Source organism: Rhinopithecus roxellana, chromosome 16, assembly GCF_007565055.1.
Source record: "Rhinopithecus roxellana isolate Shanxi Qingling chromosome 16, ASM756505v1, whole genome shotgun sequence".
Classification (NCBI taxonomy): domain Eukaryota; kingdom Metazoa; phylum Chordata; class Mammalia; order Primates; family Cercopithecidae; genus Rhinopithecus; species Rhinopithecus roxellana.
Genome location: NC_044564.1, coordinates 72,494,113 through 72,515,352, shown reverse-complemented (window position 1 = coordinate 72,515,352; position 21,240 = coordinate 72,494,113). Strand labels below are relative to the sequence as shown.

Sequence of the window (21,240 nt, the reverse complement as noted above, 5' to 3'; positions counted from 1 at the left end):
CTGTACAAGGCTGGGAAGAACTGGGGACCTCAACCCAAAGAAGTTTCTTGATTATAGCTGATGGGCAGCAGAATATCAGTTTTAGGGAATCAAAAGTTGAGTTGGAAGGTTGCTGGTTTGGAAACTAAGGTTGGTTCCAAGTGGTCCGACCTGATTCCCAGGATCTTTTTGAGAGCTGCTAGGAGAACTGAAAATTAACAGCGAGGACCCAGGACGCCCTAGGTAACCTCCTCCCCGCTCTTCTGCTCTTCTCAATTCAAGGGCCAAGACAACTTGCTTTCGTGGAAGAGGGAAGAAAAGGGAAAAGAGGAAAGCAAGAAAGTTGAGTCAGAAAGAGGAAGAGGGACAAAGAGGAAAGGCAAGGAGACGGGGACGAGAAGGAAAAATCAAGGTTCAGCAAGAAGTTGGAAGGCGAGGGAAAAAGGGGAGTAAAGAAAAGAGACGGCAAAAGAGGTCTAAGGTCTAGGAAGATGCAAGGATCTTTGTTTAACGAACCAAAGTCACACCCATCTTTCACTTTCAAATCAAACGTCTAGATCTTATCCGTTTCCTTTTTAAAGGTTGTCTGCGTTTCTAAAGGAAGCCAGTAGTTGATACTCCTCTCCGCGCCCCACGCGTGGCCGCGCTGTTCTGTCTCCCGCCACTGAGACCAAATACAACGCGAGTGAAAACATTTGCAGAGGCGCGACTCTGGGAACACTGCTGCGACTGGTTGTCACCCGGGAGTCTAACCGGATTAATACCCAGAGATGGATTACGCTGGCTGTCACCAATACGCCTAAAGATTATAATCCAATTTACGCACATTACAGTCAGTATTAACTTTATCTGTTATTTTAAGACTCCCAGTTGCCCCGCGCGTCCTCAGAGGAAAATCCTCCACGTTCTGACGCAACTCAGTAGGCTGTCAGGAGGGGAAGCCTTTCGAAGAAAACAACTCCAAGCCTGGTCCCCGAGAGTCTGTACCCGGCACCCCCAGGTGTCTTGCCTTCACCTGGGCACCGCTTTATGAAGCTTCACAGCCGGGGATTACCAACGAGGAAGGCGTTCCCTTGCAAGGAAATAGCATCCTTGTTTTTCCCTTGTTCATTTCATTTTCAAATTTTCAGTGGCGGTGGCAGGAGGGCGGGGAGTGAGGGTGGTGGGCGGGTGCCTGTGAGTGCATGGGGCAGGGGTCCAGGGGATCGTTGCGGGTTAGAACAGCCTCAGTGATTGCTATTTTCATGCTCGTTTTTTGCAGGATAGCATTTCTCTCTCTCTCTTTAAATAAGTTTGTTTGGGTGTGAGTTCTTGTCTTTTCAGCACAAAACCATAGAAATACGTGGTGGAAAGTAAAAGAAAGCCCACTCCCTCCTCCCCGTGCGTGCTAGCTAAGGACTTGATTTAACACCCCTTCACCGGCTGCTGGGGGCTCTAAGCAGTGGCTACATTCCAGCAGTTTTAATCCGTTTTTTATTGTAGGGCGAGCAGAGTTTACACAGGGGCTGGGATGGCTCCCCAGCTGGCCGCTCTCCCCACTCCCGCGCCCCCTTCCTGCCACCCCCGCAGCAGGAACCTGTTACTTTAAGCAAGGCTTTCCAGTGTGGCGCTGCGGGCCGCCGGCGTTTCGGGAGGTGGCAGGTGATTGGCTCTTTCGAGCTCCCCCTGGCTCGCTCGCTCGGCCTCCCCGCGCGCTCCGCCCCGCCCGCAAGCCCTCCCTCCGCCCCGCGAGGCTCGGAGCCCGGGTGTCAGGCGCCACGGCGCATGCTCCGGAATCATCTTCTTTACCCTGGAGCTGCTGCTGCTGCTGCTGCTTTTGCTTTTGGGGCTGAGTTTAATAAGCGAGCGAGCGAGCAAGCGAGCGCGGGGGGAAAAAGGCAGAGAATGTCCGCCATCTACCCTCCGCTCCTGGGCGCGCTCTCATTCATAGCAGCCTCTTCATGAATTACAGCTGAGGGGGGGCGGAGGAGGGGGGTACCACACAACACCCCAGCAAACCTCCGGGCCCCCAGGCATGGCTAGCTCGGTAAGTACGCGCAAAAATAATAATAAAAGACCTCCCCCACTTTCCTTCCTCGCCCTGCGCCGCCGCAGCCCAGACAGCGCCAGCGCTCCGCGGTTCCAATTAGAGAAAGGTTGGTACGGCTTGCAGGGAGCTGCCGCCTCTCCCTCAGCCTCCGCTCCCCTCCTCCCCCACCCCCCCGGCGCGCGCGCACACACAGACACACACACAGACACACACACACACACGCTCACACTCGACCCTCCACCCCCCGCGCCTCCCTCCCTCCTCGCCTCTTTGCAATCACAAGAAGCGCACTCACACACTCCCTCTCGCTCACACGCGCGCACTCACACACACACTCACGGTGGAAGGAGGCGAATAATAACTCAGCCATATTTCAGTCGCCGCTGCCGGGAGCTGCGGGCACAGTCCGGGGACGCGGCGAGCAGCCTCGGCGGCCGCACCTCCGCAAAGCGCCGCGGCCGCTACGATGGTGCGTTCTCCGCGGCGCGCGTGTGTGAGCCGGAGTGTGCGGGGCTGACAGCGGCGGGGCCGCACGCAACTTTGCCCCAGCACCGGGGGGTGCTGAGCGCGAGCCGAGGCTCGGCGGCTGTCCGCCCGCCGCCCTGCCTTTCTGAATTTCATTTTTGAGGGGGAGGTGGGAGATACTTTGGAGCCACTTTGGCTCTTGAAAGTGTCTTGCGGGGGCTCGGTTCGACTGGCCTCGCCGATCGCCTGGGGCTTTTAGTTGGGGGGTGCGGGGTGCTTTAAGTTATGGATGCCTCGGTGTGTTTTCCTGCGGGCTTGTGTGTGTGTTTCAATGTATGTGACGATGTCTCATTTTTGTTGTGCACGAACCCCGTGGCAAGAGCACGGGAGTTTGTGCCCATCAGCAGAGGCTGCCTGTAGTTTCCATTCCGCCTGGCACAGCGCTCCACACGCACGCACACACACACGTACACAAAGACTTCCTCGGCGTGTGCCTGTCGCCGCGGTACTTTCGGGGAGGGGGCTCGCCAGGAACCCTTCGGTCCCTCTGGGTCCCAGCCACCTACCCTTCCACGCCGGGAAACCGCCCCGGCATTGCCTTCTGATTTGTTTCCGATGCATTTGTTATCGTGCTTGTCGTGGCTGAGTGTGTTCTCCCTCTTTCCCCGACCCTCTTCCCGACTGGGGATAACATTCCGTTACAATCCTGTCCGATGTGGATGCGGGGCCCGGGGCGCCTGAGGCCGAGCCGGGCCGGGCGGGCGGGTATATTTGGGGGTGTGGGATGTGGGCGCCCACGCGCGTGAAACGTGGATGCAGAGGGCACCGCCGTTTCCTTTTATGTGCGTTTCAAGAAGGAGGAAAAAAAATGTCAGACGCAACGTTCACTGCCGAAACATCGCCTTCCTGTTGTTCACGGCTGTCTCTCCTCCCCCTGCCCGCAGTGTGCCGTGCAGGTGAAGCTGGAGCTGGGGCACCGCGCCCAGGTGAGGAAAAAACCCACCGTGGAGGGCTTCACCCACGACTGGATGGTGTTCGTACGCGGCCCGGAGCACAGTAACATACAGCACTTTGTGGAGAAAGTCGTCTTCCACTTGCACGAAAGCTTTCCTAGGCCAAAAAGAGGTAGGGCTCGAATACAAAAGGGTCTTGATAAAAAATGTCTTTGCTTGGCGAGGAAACAATCGCTTGGCCCGGGCGGTCCTGCTGCCCCGCTCCCCGCCCCCTGCGCCGCGCTCGCCGGCGTAGCCTCGGGATCCGGGTGCGCGGCGCCGCGCGGGCCAGGTCCCGGCTCCCGCCTGCCCGCGCGCGCGCGCGACTTCGGCTTGGTGAAAGTCACCGCAGAGAAAGGACCGTCAGGTGTCGAGTGTTTATTCATCCCAAGCCAGCCCTCACGAGTCCTCTGGGGTTAGCCGCGGGTTCTGTGGGGAAGGTGCAATTAGTTGTTGAGTTTGGAGATGTGGGGAATGGGGCTGGAGGGAATAAACACTTTGCGTGCGTGTGTGTGTGTGTGTGTGTGTGTCCTAGAGAAATGAAGATTTACCTGTGTTATTAGCAAAGAATGTATTGGATGTAGTTATTGTTCGGTCTTGGCAAGTCAGTTCTCTTTAGGGTCTTCTCTGCTTTCCTGTCTGTGTATGAGGCACCAGGTACCAGTTGCCATAGACTTTTCTTTTTGTGGCTTAGCCACCGCCACACCCCACTCCAGTCTGGATTTTATGTTTACTTGGGGGGCTTACTCGTTCCTCCCTCCCACCCTCGCCTGGCACTTGACTGCTCCTTTGATTCTGAGCAACGTTACAAAGTGTCTGCCGGATGTGATATGCAGGGAGACGGTTCTTGCAAAGGTCGAAGCTAAGTTTAAGAGGAACATTGTGGAGGAAGCCTTTTGCTTTAGTCCCTCCCCACTTTGGTTCTTAGCCTTGGAGTCTAGTTTGCATAATCCTAGTGGGCCTCTGCGGTCCCAAACATTTTCCATAATGGGCAGGACGGTTTTGGAAAAAAAAAACGGAGTGTCATTTTGAAAGAAATTTAAAGAGGGTTTGAGAAATACCGATTTCTTTTCCTTTCAACCTCTGGAAAACTAATGTGTGGTTGTTTTAGTTGGATTAGTGAAGGTAACAGTACAAATACAATAAGGTGCTTTGTTTGCGAGCAGGTTTATTTATCTAAGTCGACACAATGGTTAGTAGTTATCTTCCATTTGATCCGTAATCTTTATTGGCATCTAGAACTCCTGCCGTTTCTTAGAGTAACATCATAATAAATCCATTCCGCTTAGAGCTATGTGAAAATTATTGAACATTCTGGGGGCTGAATAAAGAAAGGAGAAATGCCGTGTGCCTTAGAGGTGGCAGGGGTTTGTATTGGTGCTTATTTTTGTTTCCAGAGCTCATGTAATGGGAAGTAGGATTGTATTTTTTGCCTTTAGTGGTTTGGTTTGTATCTCCTCCTGAAAACTTGAGCAGTTGAATTTGATGGTCTTTGTTGGATGGTTAATAAACCAATCCAGTTTCTTATTGAGGGCTAGACATATGCATGGCCTATAGGAATAACATTTGAAATTTGTTAGCATTTTCTGTTAAAATATAGTCAGAGATTAATATTTCATATTTCCTCCAAACTGGTAAGGATGAGCGATGTCAAGTTTCTGTCACTGATGAGGTTGATGTGATGCTTCTTGGAATCTCTTGCTCCCTTTCCATGTGTCTGTAGAGCAGAGGAGTTTAAACAAAAGAAACCACCTTCTAATATCCTTGGTACACATTATTACTACTACTTGGCTACAGTTTGCTTCAAGGTGAAATAAGCTTTTAAAAAGCAACATTTATTAGGAAAATTAACTCAGTTGGCAGAAGATGTAGCTCTTAAGGTAACTTTGTTTAGGCACCTTGACAGTCAACAAATTGACATTATAAAATTAAAGATGATCAACTTCTATTTTACCATTGTTTTTCTGCTTCAGTGGATGTGTGTATTGACGTTACTTTTATTTCCTATACTTAACGATTTTCTGTCCAGCCTGAGGGAACATGAGGGTGCTGCTCACATAGGCCACACCTGGGAGTTGTTGCTAGGCGTGGTAAGCTGCTTGATAGCAGTGATGCCTTCTCAGAGGTCTCTGGTGAGAGATGTCTGCTTGTTGGTTGGACTCCTCAATTTTTATACTCAACTGTGGAGGTTCTGTATGCAGTCCATAAGCCATTGTTTTAAAATGTTTATTTTTGGATTTTTATTTGTATGTGTGCTTCCCATGATGTGACAAGTCCTGGGAAAAGTGCCAGCTTATATCGCCCAGGAGAGACCTTGTCATACTGTAATTACACATGATTCAGATTGCAAGAGAAGGTTTCTCTGTTCATTGGGAATAGTTAGTTGTAAGTTCAAGCAACACCAAACATGCCACTTAATCCTGGGACATATTTTTTGGCTTATAAAGTCTTTCAAAATGATAAGAATAAATATAGAATAAGAACGCCAAGAATTTCTATGTCTACTTCCAGTACCTTTTAGGGTGCTATGTTAACTATATTATAGATCTGTAAGTGATAGAGTAAAATTCTACCAACTGGAAATTGGCAAAACTGCAAATATGAATTTGTGAGAAATCCGAGTTATAAGATCTTTAAAAGAAATGCTCATATTCTATAATAAATAAGCTGTTTGGCTCTAGTGACAATCTGAATCACTTTCACTGTATACAGTAGCTGCTAAACAGAGATGAACCTTAGGACTGAGGATGAACTGCTCAACCGCAAAGATGAATGACTCCTTAGTTTTGTAAATCTTTGGTTTGGAAAAGTGAATTGATTTTCAGGTTGATATCCTTTACTTCACAGTAATATTAGAACTTGTAGGAGAAGAAATGATAGTATTTTTAACTTGTGGCCTAATGAGAATTATGTATACCATTTCAGAATTGAGCTAATTGGATTTGAATTAATGAGGTTTTACTCTGTCATAAATATGTGTGGGAGACCTTCAGTTTAAAACTACTGGCACGAAATCTTAGAAAAGAGATTTTGATGAAATGGTGAAGCCCGAAATGTCTATTAACCATGACAAAACAGGTAGGCCACAGTATGATGCGTTTTTAAACTACCTGCAAAAAAGGACAATCTTATTTATTAGTACCAAAGATTTGTACTAGTCTGATATGACTGAAATTAGTAGTCACATTTGAAACATTTCTTTTAAAATATTAATGTTTTTGTTTTTAGTATGATGTGAATTTTAACTTTCTTTCCAATTACAGCCATCCTTACTATTGCAATTTGTTTCACAGACATTTATGATATGAAATCTTTTGCTTATTATTTTATGGAAGCTAATTTGGCCACTGGTATGATTTGATAGCTTTTTATTTGTAGCCTTAGTCCTTTGAGTGGGCAGATAAAGCTTAATAAATCCACTCTAACAATTTTCCTTTAAGTGTTAGAGCCCAGCTTTACTGCATAGTTTGATTTGTGTTAAATGGTCTTCTGAAATAATTTGGATAAGTTTTTATCAAGGTAACTAATATTTGAGGACTTACTAGCTAAGAAGTTGTGTGCATCTGGTATATTTTCTCTTCTGAGTCTTTTAAAATATATAAGGAAAAAAATGAAGATGGGTGACTATTGTGATACATTCAGTGAGTGTTATTTGTGTAGGGTGTGTATGAAATTTAGATGACCAGCGAGTACAGTTTTACTACTGTGCATTTTGAAGCACATAAAATATAATTTTCCAAGGCACTTAAAAGCTGAATTGTTGGAGGAAATCTCATATTCTGTGGGCAAGAATGTAAATTGGGCAGGGGTATTTTGGAGAACATTGGCAAGGTCTATTAAGATTTTTAATGTTTATACTGTTTAGCCTAGCAAATTTACTTCTAGGAATTTTCTGACAAATATGTTCTCACAAGTACACAAAGATACAGCATGTTTCTTGTGACTGTTTTTGTAATAGTCAAAATTTGGAAGCAAGCCATATAGGGGCCCTCAACTAGATACAATTAAATGATAATCTGTAAAAAGAGGTATATCTATTTGTAGATACAGGAAGATCTTCAAGAAGAATTAAGTGAAATAAGGCAAGTCGCTAAATCATTGTGATCTCATTTTTTAAAAAAGTTCTTGTGCAGATAAGTATATGTATGTGTATACATGGATATGTCTATAAATAAGTAAATTTGCATTAGCGGGCATCAAACTCTTACCAGTAGTTTTCTTTAGTAGCTACTTATGGTGGTGGTGATGGGAGGTTATTTTTGTAGTGTTTGTTTTTTTTTAAAGTTAACTCGTATATTTAAAACATTACAATGAGCACACATTACTTTTTAAAACTGAAAAAGAATAAAGAACCAATATATAGAATATTGTTTTAAAAATAGGGATTAGCATGTAGCTATCTAAAAGTTAAAGATCTAAAAGTGATCTTTAATATCTTGGGTAGATATTGTTGCTTAAAGATGAAGAGAATTTGGGGTTAGGAATTACAGACTTGTATTCAAATGCTGGTTTAAGATCCTCCTTGTGTGGTTTTGGACAAGTTACTTCTGTATCTGTTTTCTCATTTGCATTATGAAAATGATGATAAAATAGAACTATTAAGTTGAGGTTGAAATATAAATCAACTGTTGTCAAATTTATTGGGCTTAAGACCTTTTACACTTACAAATTGAGGAACGCAAAGAGTTATTTTGTGTAAGTTATATTTATTAATTTTCCTGTATTATAAATTAAAATGCAGACATCTAAAAGACATTATTAATTTGCTTAAAGGTAATAACTTATTACATGTTAACATATAAGTAACATTTTAATGAAAAATTAACATTTTCTTTAAAAACAGTGACAAAAGGGACATTGTTTACTTTTTTTTTTTCCCCTCAAATCTCTTTGTTTTAATAGAAGACACCTAGGTCCTCTTACCCGCTTCTCTTTTCAGTCTATTGTGTTATCACATGTGCTGGAGCCTCTGGAAAACTGTGCTGTACACTCATGAGAGAATGGGAAAGAAAAAGGCAAATAACTTCATAGATTTTATTATATATATAGTTTTAACGTCACCAATCACCTGAAAAGATCATAGGGATCCTGAGGTCCTAACTCTACACTCTGAGAAATGCTGGTAGAAAGTATTCAGCATACAATCTGGCACACATAAATTGCCCAATACATGGAAGCTGATTGTTATTATTGTTGCTAATAAAAATTTATTTAATGGAAACAGAAAAGGTAAATCTTCCAAGGTATTTGCCTCATTAAATTCCAGTGAATGATTACCTAACAATAGTTTTTTCAGAAAAGGAAAATTTAAACTTGGGTTTTTCTGGACATATTTTATAGTTATTATCACTGTCCATTCTTTTTTTTTTTTTTTTTTTTTTGACAGGGTCTGACCCTGTCACCCAGGCTGGGTTGTAATTGTGTCATTTCAGCTCATTGCAACCTCACCTCCTGGACTCAAGCCATCCTCCCATCTCCTGGTCTCAAGCCGCTTCCCAAATAGCTCAAATTACAGGCATGGACCACCATGCCTGGCAATTTGTGTGTGTGTGTGTGTGTTTTGGTAGAGATGGGGTTTCACTGTGTTGCCCAGACTGGTCTCCAACTCCTGGGCCCAGGCAATCCACCAGCCTCGAATTCCCAAATTGCTGGGATTACAGGCACGAGCCATTGTGCCGGGCCTATCACTGTCCATTCTATGATGCATTACCTGAATTATGCAGAAGTCTTTTATATTCATTATTGTAGGTGCCCCTCTGTAGAGCTACCTATCTTTGTGAAGTAGGCCAGGCAGGGATATCACTTGGTTTGATAATTTTGCCTTAAAGGTCCTTTGTTCTTCTCTTGGTTCTTTGAAGTTTCTTTCCCACGGGTCTTCCATGGACCAACTCTTTCTTGCCTTTCTAGTCATTTGTTACAGGTAATCCCCACTACGTAACATCACTTTTATAGTTCTCAGATATAGAACTTTTCTTGTTTTGAATCTTCAGAAGAGATGTTATAGAAGTTGGGAAATTACATGGCACTATTGTAGCTTTTGTGAAGAACCTTGTTCATTTTTTTAAACAAATGAAATGTTTTTTTCTAATTTATAAATATTTGTTCATTGTAGAAAAGTCAAAACATAGAGAAGTTATCTGAAATTTTCATATATAACCATAGTTAATATTTGTTAGACATCTTTATATATATACACATACACATCAATATTAACTACTAACATTCATTCATTCAACAAGTGTGTGTGTGTGTTTTTTTAGCTCCTACTATGTGTGTGTGTGCCTGCCTGTCTCCCTCCCTCCCTCACTCCCTCTCTCCTTCCTTCCTTTCCTTCCTTCTTTCTTTCATTTTGGGACAGAGTTTCCCTCTTGTCACCTAGGCTGGAGTGCAGTGGTATGATCTTGGCTCACAGCAACCTTTGCCTCCTGGGTTCAAGTAATTCTCCTGCCTCAGCCTCCTATGTAGCTGGGATTTTAGGCATGAGCCACCACACCCGGCTGATTTTGTATTTTTAGTAGAGATAGGGTTTCACCATGTTGGCCAGGCTGGTCTCGAACTCGGACCTCAGGTGATCCTCCCGCCTTTACCTCCCAAAGTGCTGAGATTACAGGCATGCGCCACCGCACCCGGCCCTAGCACCCTTCTTAGAGCTGGAGATAAAGCACAGAGGAACATTCCTACCTTTGTGGCATATCATCTTTTAAAATTGTTGGATTTTTCTGGCATGACATTGTATATGGCTTTATTATGCTCCATTTGGATTGTTCCCAGTTTTGATTTGTTATGAATAATGCTGTGATGGACATCTTTGGCATTCATTTTGATGGTTTTTCTAATAATTTACTTATGTTAAATTTCTGGAAGGGAGGTATTGGAGTAAAAAGGTATACAGAGTTAAAATTTTGTTATATATTACCAAACTTTCCTCCAAAAAGATTGTCCCAGTTTATATTTCCTCAGGCATATAAACTAGAAATTGACAGCTTAAAAAAAATCTTTGCCAATCTGTATAGAAAAACGACCTCATTTTGGTTTGCATTTATATGATTAGCAGTGCCACATATCTTTCCTTATGTCTTTATTTACCATTTGTCTTTTGTGATGCACCTTTTTTGCCCTTTGTAGTCCATGGCTGCTTTTATAATTAAAGAAAAAAGAAAAAAAGCATGGGGAAATGCAGAGAATGATATAACAAACATTCAAATCCCCACTACCAAGAATGAGTAAATGTTTACATATTATCATATTTGATTCCTTGTTCGGATTCTGGAGAATTAACTATTAGAGATGCAGCTAATATTTTAAAATGCTTCCCAGCCTTTTCTTCCAACCCTTCTGTCTTTCTTCCATTCTATTTATCTTGCACATTTATATTGCTTACAAATAATAATGTATTGTGTCTTAAAATCAACATGAAGATCATGCTAGTGAATCTTTTTTTTCAATTGAGATATAATTCACATGCAAAATTCACCCTTTTAAAGTTTGCAAGTCTGTGGTTTTTAGCAAGTATATTCGTAAGGTTGTATAACCATTGCCATTATTTAATACCAGAATGTTTTATGAGTGAATACATTTTCATCTTGCTTTTTTCACCCGCTCAATTATGTTTCTAAACCTATCCACATTTCATCTATAAAGAGCCACGTCATTCTCTTCAGTTGCCTCTGCTTAGTATTTCATCATGGGAATATATTGTATACCTTACTTTTCTGTTTTCCTATTAAGAAATAAATAGGTCATTTTCTGTTCTGTGCAGTGAGCATCTTTGTGCATGTTACCTTGTGCAGATGAACAAGGGTTTGGACATAGGCCTAGATTTTGAGTTACTGAACTGTGGGCATGTGTGTCTTCATTTGTACTAGCTGTTGTCAGATTGCTCTAAAAAGTGGTTGTGACAGTTTATACTTTGTCAAGAAAATGAGTACCATTTTTCCTCTATATCTTTGCCAATTTTGGCTATTTTAATATTTCCTATTTTTCAGAGTTGAAATTTGGTATCTTTTTGTTTTCATTTACATTTCTCTGGTTCCTGGTGGGATTGAGCATTTTATATGTATGTATTGACTATTTTGATTTCCTCTTTATTGACTTCTTTTTATATCTTTTTTCTTAAAAAGAAGATTGGGATGTTTGTCATTTTCTTGTTTGTAGGATGTTCTTCCTTTGTTATTTGTGTTGAAAATATCTTGCCTCATTTTTTTCTTTTATCTTGATTTATGGTATCTTTTCGCCATATGCAAGCTTTTAATTTTGTCAGATTGATGTGCTTTATTTTGTTTTGTTTTCCTCTCTGGGCTTAGGGTCTTATTTAAGAATTTAGTTAGTGGCCATAGTAATGTGCTTACCCAAAAGGCATTATATATGTAGGATACAGTGAAAGACTGAGGGAGATACAAATAAGAGTAAGAGGAGGTCCCTGCCTTCAGTGTGCTTGTATCTTTTTAGAGCTGGAAAGGACACTTGGGATTCTTCATCTTCAATTACCCTTTTGTTTTACTTTTAATCAGAAGCCTAGAAATGTGGAGAGATCTTGCATGTAGACACAATGAGTCACAAGTATGCCTGTGCAAAGATAACTAGTAATAAATGGTGGTCAATGTTTACTTTTAAAACATTGAGTAATTATTCACTTATATTAGCAGACAAATGTTCAGCAATAGCTGCTTTTGTAGACATGATCTAGGATTTAATTAAATAGTGGTTACCATGGTAGATACTGTTTAAAAGGAAAAAGTCTATAGCTACTTTCAGACAAAATCAAATTCTCTATATGAATTAAAGTTTTCCTTTGAGATTAAATCTTTAGAAAAAATTGTTGCTGAGTGGTAGTTATCTCCTGATATTTTGTCCCCAACTCACCCAGTGGTAAGAATTGCAATTACATGAAGAATGCAGAGTGTTGTTTTAAGAAGTAATGTTGCATGACTTAATCCTTTTAACTTAAGTGTGATAAGTTTGCAGTGGTTGAAGACTGAAGAAGCCTATTACGATAGAATTTCTAAAAAGATAAGGCTAGCATTTGGGTGTTATTTAGTTGGTATGTAGCAGTTAACAATTAACTTTTTGGGCAAAATCAAGTCACCATTTTTTATTAAAGAAAATTATTGCTTATCTTTAAAATAATGTTTGTTAGTGATTATAAAGATGATTAGTTACATTTAATTGGAGTTATTACACATATTAGAAGGTTGATATTCTCAGAGCCAAGTAAATTTTTTCTATTTTAAAATATTTGATTTTGTCAAAACTAGATTTGTTTTCTTTGTTCCCTTCCAGTAGAAATTATCAGTTATTTCCTCATCAATACCAGGCCAAATGCTCTGTGTGTGTATATTGATTCTTAAAAGCAAAATATATATTAACAGTTTCCTGAAGTATTAATAATAATAGCAGTGGCTTGGAGAGTAGGGAGGTGATTTGCCTCTCAATGTTTTCAGATATAAATTTTGTCTGAATGATGCCTTTTCATTTTTGCGGATAGGTTTTTATGTCCAATTTCCCCTGCCACCTTCCAAGGATGGTATTGGGGATAGCATACTGTCTGATTATTCCAGGTATCTATTCATTTGATAAACATATAAAACACTTTGGGTGTTTAAAAACAAAGTTCATTGTAGACTTTATATCATCTTTACCCTTTACCCCAAATACTTCATTAATATGAATAATGAAAGCAAAATAATGAAAGCCTTTTTTATGTCAAAGAAACATTCTTCTATTTCACATAATATTTTCCTTCATTTTATTTATTTCTCTGCTTCTCTATAATAAGCAGCTGTTTTATAGAGGTTCAGTGAAAAATGGGGGGTTTGGGCTGTTGAGATTTATTTGCATTTAGTGGAATAGGTTATTTGAAAATGTTGACACGGTTCAAGATTGTCTGATGCTTGTTGTATGACTTTTTCTCTGTATGCACAGAAATAGTAACTAGTGGGTTGGAAGCTAAATTTTCTCATTTTATGGAGCACCAAAGCAGCACGCGTTATGCGTTAACATGCTTTCATCAGTCCAACACTCCCCTCTCTTTGTATATGTTATCTCTTTTTCCTCCTGTGTTGCATTAGAGTTACACATCAGAAAGGATGGGACCTATGTTATCACTGTAGATACTACTTATAGCTTCATCAATGTGATGTCTTGACACTGGAAGTTTTTGGCAACCATATAAAGGCAGGTATTGCAAGTCAGAAAAAGGGTTTCAGAATCCCTGACTTTACCTTCCACTCCTGGAAGTTATAAATTATTACTCAGATTTCTGAAACTCATTTATTCTGCACCTCTAATAATTGACTTTGTGTAAATGGAACCACCACTTGAATTTAGCAGGAAACATTGTGTCTGCTGAGAATCACATTTTCTAGAATGTGTTCTAGCATTTGTAATAGGCAACAATGATTTTTTCTCTTTTCTCTTTTTTCCCTTATTCTTTCTTCACTTACTTTGGATGCTTAAAAAGAAAAGCTAGACACAAACTTGAAGGACTTGGCCAGCTCTATTATTTTTTTTTACTACCTAATCCATGAAATAACAACCAGCCTTTTAACTTTAAAAATAAGAGTCTAATGTAGTCCAGTAACTTGTATGAGCAGTATTTAGCAATGCGGCAGGAAAGGCCCTGGCCTGAGAGGTAGAAAGGATGTGTTTGGACTGAATAAACTGTGTGGGCTTTGGCAGCTCTGAAAATACTGTTTTTCCTTGAGTTCTAAAAAGGATAAATTCTGCAATTGTCATTGATCTAGTGTTTTTATAACAATGAAATAATAACTACCCTTTATTAAATAGCTATATTGGTTATCATGCTAGACAATAGACATGTGGTGTATTTAATTTCTCACTCTTCCTAAGTAGTAGTTTGGAGAATGATATTTTTAAGAAAATAAAATATCGATATATGAACATCAGTGTATTGAAATTTTATCTTTTCTTATGATGAATGGGCAGTGAAATGGGTGAAAGACTTGCTGCAGTAATAGGGAAGTAGAAGATGACATGAGTAATTCACCAAATAAGAGATTAAGTTACACTTGTAAAAGTTAATTTCTGATCATATTGGTGCCATTCACCTCAACCATCAACTGTTTGTAGGTTGAAGAATTTCAAGAACTCAGAAGACCACCCAGTGTTGATAGGAAACTTCTTCCTCAAACATGGCTCTTGACCATGCCATTAGATCTTTGGATTTTTCATGTTTTTTTGTCTTTTACATAAAATAGACCTTGAAATTTTGTCACTTAATTTGCTTTTCTGAAGTATCGCTTACCAGATATTACTTGTGATTATATTATCAATAGAGTAATACTTGAGGACTGCCCATGTAAGCTAATTGAGGACTGTCCATATTATCATGTAAACAGGTTAGAAGAAAGTATATGAAATCTTTAATCATCCAACATACTTGTATACATACATATAAGAATAAATAGGGTTTTCTGTTTAATAATTCAAATGCTCAGTTGAAGTTGTTCTGAAAAGCAAGTACCTTTCTACTCTTCAGTTGTAACATGCTATATAACTTTTAGGTCAAAGAAAAAAAATAATTCTAGTTAGCATTCCAATTATATAAAGGAAATTGTCAAGCAGTTGACTAGAGCCAATAATTTAATTTATCCAAAAATACACAAATGCAGACATTTAAAATACAGCTGCAAATAAATAGGAATTTTCTTATGTTGCAAAGGCTACATAATAGCTTATAGTTAATGCTTCTTGACAGAGTATCTTTTTTAGGTTAACATAATTGATTTAGTTCATTTTCTGTATTAGAATGGCTAGATTTGTTCATCTTTACCCCACCTTTTGAAAAGCATGTGACAGATAAAAATACATCACTGAAAAGATGAGAAGAAATGCTATCATAGAATATTAATGTAAGTGATTTCCGGGAGGTGGGATATCAGGAACTTCCTACTGTTGTCAGTAAAATTTGTTGACTTTTTCAAGTTTTCTTGAATGACTCATATTATGTGAAAGTAAAACTAGTATTTAAATGTATGTATGGGCACATTTACAATAGGATTTTTAGTTTTTTCTAAAAGTAATCTAGAACGTGATTAAGACTGTTTTTCCCAAGAAACATTTTCAGATTTTGTTATTTGACATTTTTGCCACCTTGTGGTTTTGAGTCTTTTCCTTTAATGTTACTATGAGTATTTGCACAATGTTTCGTAATTTGATCGTAAGCTTTAAATTGAGACATGTAGATAATGTTCTTACCTTTCTTAACATTTTGTATTGAAGTTATACAAGTAATGAGATTAACCTGATTTATAAATGAGTATTCATATAGGATAGTCTTGGTAACAGAAAGATACCATGTGTAATATATCAGTACAGTATACATTTTTGGAGTACTAAAGAATGTTTTTGAAAAGTTCTGGTCTTTTTTTCCTGTGGAGTTTTGATAACTTTGATAATTAATATGTCTATCTTGCTGTGTAGTGTTAAAAATTTTTCTAGAGCTTACATCTGACTTTAAAAATCAACTACAAATAAAAAGACTCATCATGTTGTTTAGATATATGGTGATTATATTGAAGAATAAATAGTATTGATAATTGGAAATAAAAGACTCATTTCCAGTTTGTGCATCTTTGTATATAATTTGGAAGTTAGATATGAACTTTTAAGAAATAAAAAGTACCAAAACAAGTACCAAACATAAGGCATAGAGAAAAAAAGATTTGGGGCAGAGAAAGAAGTGGTCCTTTTTGGATGGAGAATTCATACATAATTCCATAAATACAAACTATTTTGATACTAAGATGATTTTATTAATATTTCATATATAAGCTGCAAAAATATCTAGAGGTTTTTACAAAGGGAAATTAGTACATAATTTCATGTTTTATGTACAATGCAGATTGATATGAATATTCCTTAAACATAACTAAAAGTGATTTCTGCAAAATGAGGAGGTTAATTTTAGTTGTCTCCAAGGTCTCTCTGCAATCTAAAATTTATCTAAATAAGTCCATGATTTTATAATCTGTGAGAAAACACATTTGCATTTTGACATTAAACTTTAAAAGTGTGCTGTGCACTAATGCATAGCAAAGCTATATGTCAAATAAAAATAAGGACGTTTTCCCTTATCTACTACTAAGTAGATAATTTTACAAAATCCATACATTCCAATTAGATTAACTCTACCTTAGAATGTTTGTGAAATGTAAACATTGATGTTTGTGATCTGGGTATTTCTTATTAGCTGCTTGAAAAAAATTGCAACTTCAAATTCTATTTGCTAGCATTTGGAATAAGATTATATTCCATGAACTTAATTTAGTTCTGCTGACAAATTTCTACTTAACTATGTCTATTCCTTTTGAGAGAATTCTAAATGTGATTTATAATGGCCTGGAATCCTTTCTTCAGGATTAAGGTATGTATAAGAATGATGAAAATGTACTCTTTGGCACAGTGACTACAGATGGCAATATTTATTTGCTACTTTTATTAGTAAATTAATTTATATAAATGTCTTAACTGCAAAAATAAAATAGTAGTTTTAAAATTAAATAATTGTTTTAAAACTTGTTATAACCAAATACCCCAGAGACCAAGTTGGAGAGTGGAGAGTTTGAGCAATACGAAGACCTGATTTGAGTATTGCGAAGAGATTCCAAACTGGCACCAAATTAAATAAAAATACTCATAAAATTTTGTTATAGGACAGACAAAACTATGGTAGATGACGATAGTGTACAAATGGCCCTTATTTGGAGCATATGGAGTGGGAGCATATTTTGCAGTGAAAGAGGAACCAGAGGACAAGGTGTTCTCTACTTGTAGACTTGTAAAGACCTCTGAGTTTTCTTTATGTTATTGTAGAAAGACATTATTTTTGCTTTGGCGTGCTTAAAACTAAAGGGCAAATGATCCAAAAGAATAATCTTGAAATTCAATAGCAAGAGAACTACTTGACATTGTGGGCTGGAGGCCAGCAAACGTGGGGCTTTCATTGAATGCGTGGGAAATGGGGCAGGCCTGGAATTTAAAGAGACAGGGTGCAGTACCCTAGAAAAGAAAAGCCCTCCTGTATGATTTGCTTACTTGGAGAAAAAAAATAGACTTAAAGTTTTCTCTAAAGGATCTTTATTGGATCAACTATTTAAGGCATTGAAAGACACTGAGTGAATTTTTCCTAACTCCACCTCCCACACTCCCTAGCCATCTTCTCTTGTCTGAAATTGGTGCAGAGTAAAATTGTTTATAACAGAGCAGAAGCAGCTTTTCAAATAAAAGTACTTTGTAGCCTGTTCAAATGGAGTATAATGTAATTCTCTCTGAAATTGAGCACTTATTACTTTGTTTATTTAGCTGTTTTAAAAGTACGGGTGGGTGAAGGGGGTACAGCAGGAACCTCTGCTTTAGAAATTACGTTTTTTTCTGAGTTTTCCTCCCCCATCCACTCATGAATCCCCCTTCACCCCTCCCCCACCTCCCGCAATCCCTCAATAAAATAGTATTTAAAAGACTTGAATAACCAGTCCTATGTACCAGCTTCTTGCTGGAGGCAATAATGTTGTACTATTTTCAATGGGTGGTCTTGAATCTCCATGGGAGATTTTACAGGCAGTGGGCTCCAAGACCCACTAAGTGTATTATATGAACATAACCAGCTAAATTTCCCAGCCATAGAGAATATGCAAGGATAGTTTTACATTATTGAATTCTCATCATTAATTACTTGCAAACTGATTTATTTAATTTTATTTGAAGAAGTTATGGTTTAAGTCCTTAAAGTGAAACATATTAACCCAGCATTTGGGAGTTACTTTTTAAAACCAGTAAGCCATTCGTAAGTGTGTCAGTTTAGGAATATCCATTTGTGCGTGTACTTTAATTATTAAATTTTAAGTAATTTGTACTCCTTTACAAAACCAACACTTAGTAATTGTCTTCAAATGCTTAATAGTTGAAGTGAGATTTATCTACTTAAGATAGTATAAAATGATATAGGACTCATAATTAGAAAGTATATTTGATATATTTATAATCAATTAGTATCTCTTACCTGTGGCATATAGTATAAATGTTATACTAGCTTAAAATCTAACTAAAATTGTTCTGGCCCAAACCTTTGTGGAAGGAAACATGATTGGAATTATGTTAAATAGTGGATTAAAATTGCTCTTTAGGCAAATTACTTGAGTAAGACAATAGATTTACATATGCATCAGAAATATTGAAATGGGGAATGTTGTCATAAATATCAAAATGGGGAACGTTGTAGTCATACCTATTCCAACATAACTTAGTTTGAAATTATCTTGCAGCTTCTTTCTGGTATGAACCCTTGGTTATTAACTAGAGTAATAAACATAACTTTGTTGGGTCATTTATTTAAATTACTTTGTTTCCCTTATTCACATTCTTCAGAAACTTAGTTTATAAATAAATAAATATTTATAAGTCCCGATTAGCTAGATGTCTGAAATTCCTGTTTTCCTCAGGCTGAGTAAAAAAGAATGTAGGAATAGATACATTGATAGTAACCGGATGATGGTATGTAATGAGAGAGCTATTTTTGGTTTATTTTGAATAGTGTGAGTAGTTTTTGGTAGGAAATTGTAATCCTTGAGGAATTGAGTTTGTTTCTTTTATAAAAATCATTATACAGTTGTTTTAGGTCTTATATAAAATGGTATAAATCCTGCAGTTTTCTTCACTGAAAGAATCAAACATCTGTGGCTTAACAGTTTACAGCAATGACTAATCATTTGCCTTTTATTTTTTAGCTTAATATCTTCTTGAATAGCTAAAAAATTTTCCAGTAGTTTTTATAAGTGAGTTTAAAGTGATAGCCATCTGAAGTTTTATCTTGTGTAGCCAGTATTTAAAAGTTATTAAGATTATCTACACACAAAAAAGATACAACTTACTTCTGGCCATATATGTGAATAAAAGTTTAACATTGTTAAAAATTAGCTTGTCAAGTAAACGTACTGACTGAGGCATAATTTTGTTTTCGTTATCCATTCCGTTGGCTGAAAATGAAATAGAAACGATCTGGTTACTAAAGACCAGTGCTGCATTGGATCACTTCCTTGAGCTTTTGCTATGATCGTTAAAGGCAAAGTTAGACAGCTGCTGTAGATTTTGCCAGTGGCCTCACAAAATAAATTGTTTAACCCTGTTAGTTTCAGACACTATCATTTCTACTTTGCGGATATGCTAGCTGTGTTCGATATGAATCTATATGACTCTGATTTGAATTTCTGATTTACAGGAAGGTAGTATAGCAGAAAATGAGTAATTTTAACATGATGATATTTTCATGTCTTGGAATATAACAAATCTCAACATTTTTGCTTATATTGGTACATATTTAAAAACTTCAACTTAGACTCTTTAAAGTTAGACTCCTTTTTTGTATCTGAAGACTTCTGGAAAACTGTGAAAATTGAGTTTGACTTACAATCCTTGGTAATTGGATATTTAAATGTCCTTTTTTAGGCTTGAAGTCCAGAGGCAATACTAACTCATTGACTTTAAAATCTCATCTTGGATAAGCGCAGAGTTAGAACGACACCATGTACTCCTGGAATTGATGTTGTAATGTTAAAAATCCCAACAAAATTTCAGCAATGTTGGGTCCTTCTGTATAATGTGTTTGCATTATTGCTATAGGTTTAAAGGGCAGGGGGAAATACTTTATTGTTAAGTCTGAAGAAGGCAAGATTTTGAAACCCACTGCTATGTGATTAAATCAGTGTGTTTGCCCTGAGGCTTCAGCCATTCAATCTGAATTCATAGTATGAAATTTTGGATACCTTCTGTGTTTGAAAATAATACTTCTTAAACAATTTAAAGACTGCCTTTGCCTATTCACATGAAAACTATTGAGGCAAATTACCAGGGTTAAGATTTTCATGTAATCAAGACTCTGAAGATACATTTCAGTATTTTAAAGAGAAAGTTCACAGCCACTGTACATAAAATTTTACTGGGCTTTTCATTAATCTAAAATAACTGGTCTATAAGTACTTTATCAGTGAAAACTGCTCAGCATGTAAAACGAGGAGTAGAAGAGCACAAAGGCGTCCTGCAAATTAGGGCACAATGAGTGCTAACGGACTTTCCAGCCATCTCCAGCTGTGAGATTATTATAGTTTTTGCAAACCCTTTTCTCTCAAAACTAAATCAAGAATGGTAGAGTCCTGATAAAAAGAAGTGTAGAAAAGCCTAACTAATCCTTAGATGAGTTACTTCAAACGTGCCAAAATAGAATAAAATCAGTTAATAGCATAGATTAAAGGTTACTTTCAATGCATTTTTATCACTCACATTGAGAATTTTGTTGTATGTTAATGCATTTGGCCTTAGTTAACAAAATTCAGAGGAAAAAACATAATTAAATTTGAGAGATTACATGATCACATTGTTTTGAGGAAATTTAGTACCAAGTTTTGGGTGCCAGATTTGACCTAAGGGGTAAAAGTGGTGTTCTTGAGATCAGAGCTGTAAACAGGTGGCTCCAAGTTTTTGGGTTATAATTAGAAGGCTCACCTATATTCTTACAAGAGTTGACTTATTGTATAGATTTTTAAAAAACAACGTGGCTATATGTCTTTGGATAAATATGTCCAAGTGGTTTCTTCGATAAGATTATAGAAGACTGCCACAATCAGATCTGGATTAATGTTTCAAAAGTGCTTAATTCTTGCTAATGGTAAAGAGAAAGTGAGGAGGAGAAATTAGAGGCAGATTTTGGGTGCAAAGGTAGTCTTTATTTTTATGTATATATCTAAAAATGATCTTTCATATATA

General features: G+C 38.1%; 1 protein-coding gene across 3 annotated transcripts in view; it reads left to right on the top strand.

The window, feature by feature from the left end:
• Positions 1-1,705: 1,705 nt before the first annotated feature.
• MLLT3 (MLLT3 super elongation complex subunit) overlaps positions 1,706-21,240 on the top strand; it is a 285,234-nt gene continuing 265,699 nt past the window's right edge. The window contains exons 1-2 of one of the 3 annotated variants that reach the window (XM_010368450.2): positions 1,706-2,005; positions 3,418-3,598. In XM_010368450.2, the coding sequence (XP_010366752.2) occupies positions 1,994-2,005; positions 3,418-3,598 (193 nt within the window). In that variant the 5' untranslated portion in view covers positions 1,706-1,993. Of the gene's footprint in view, positions 2,006-2,266; positions 2,478-3,417; positions 3,599-21,240 lie in introns of those variants that run through there. The other 2 variants (XM_030919896.1, XM_030919898.1) reach the window with 2 other exon arrangements.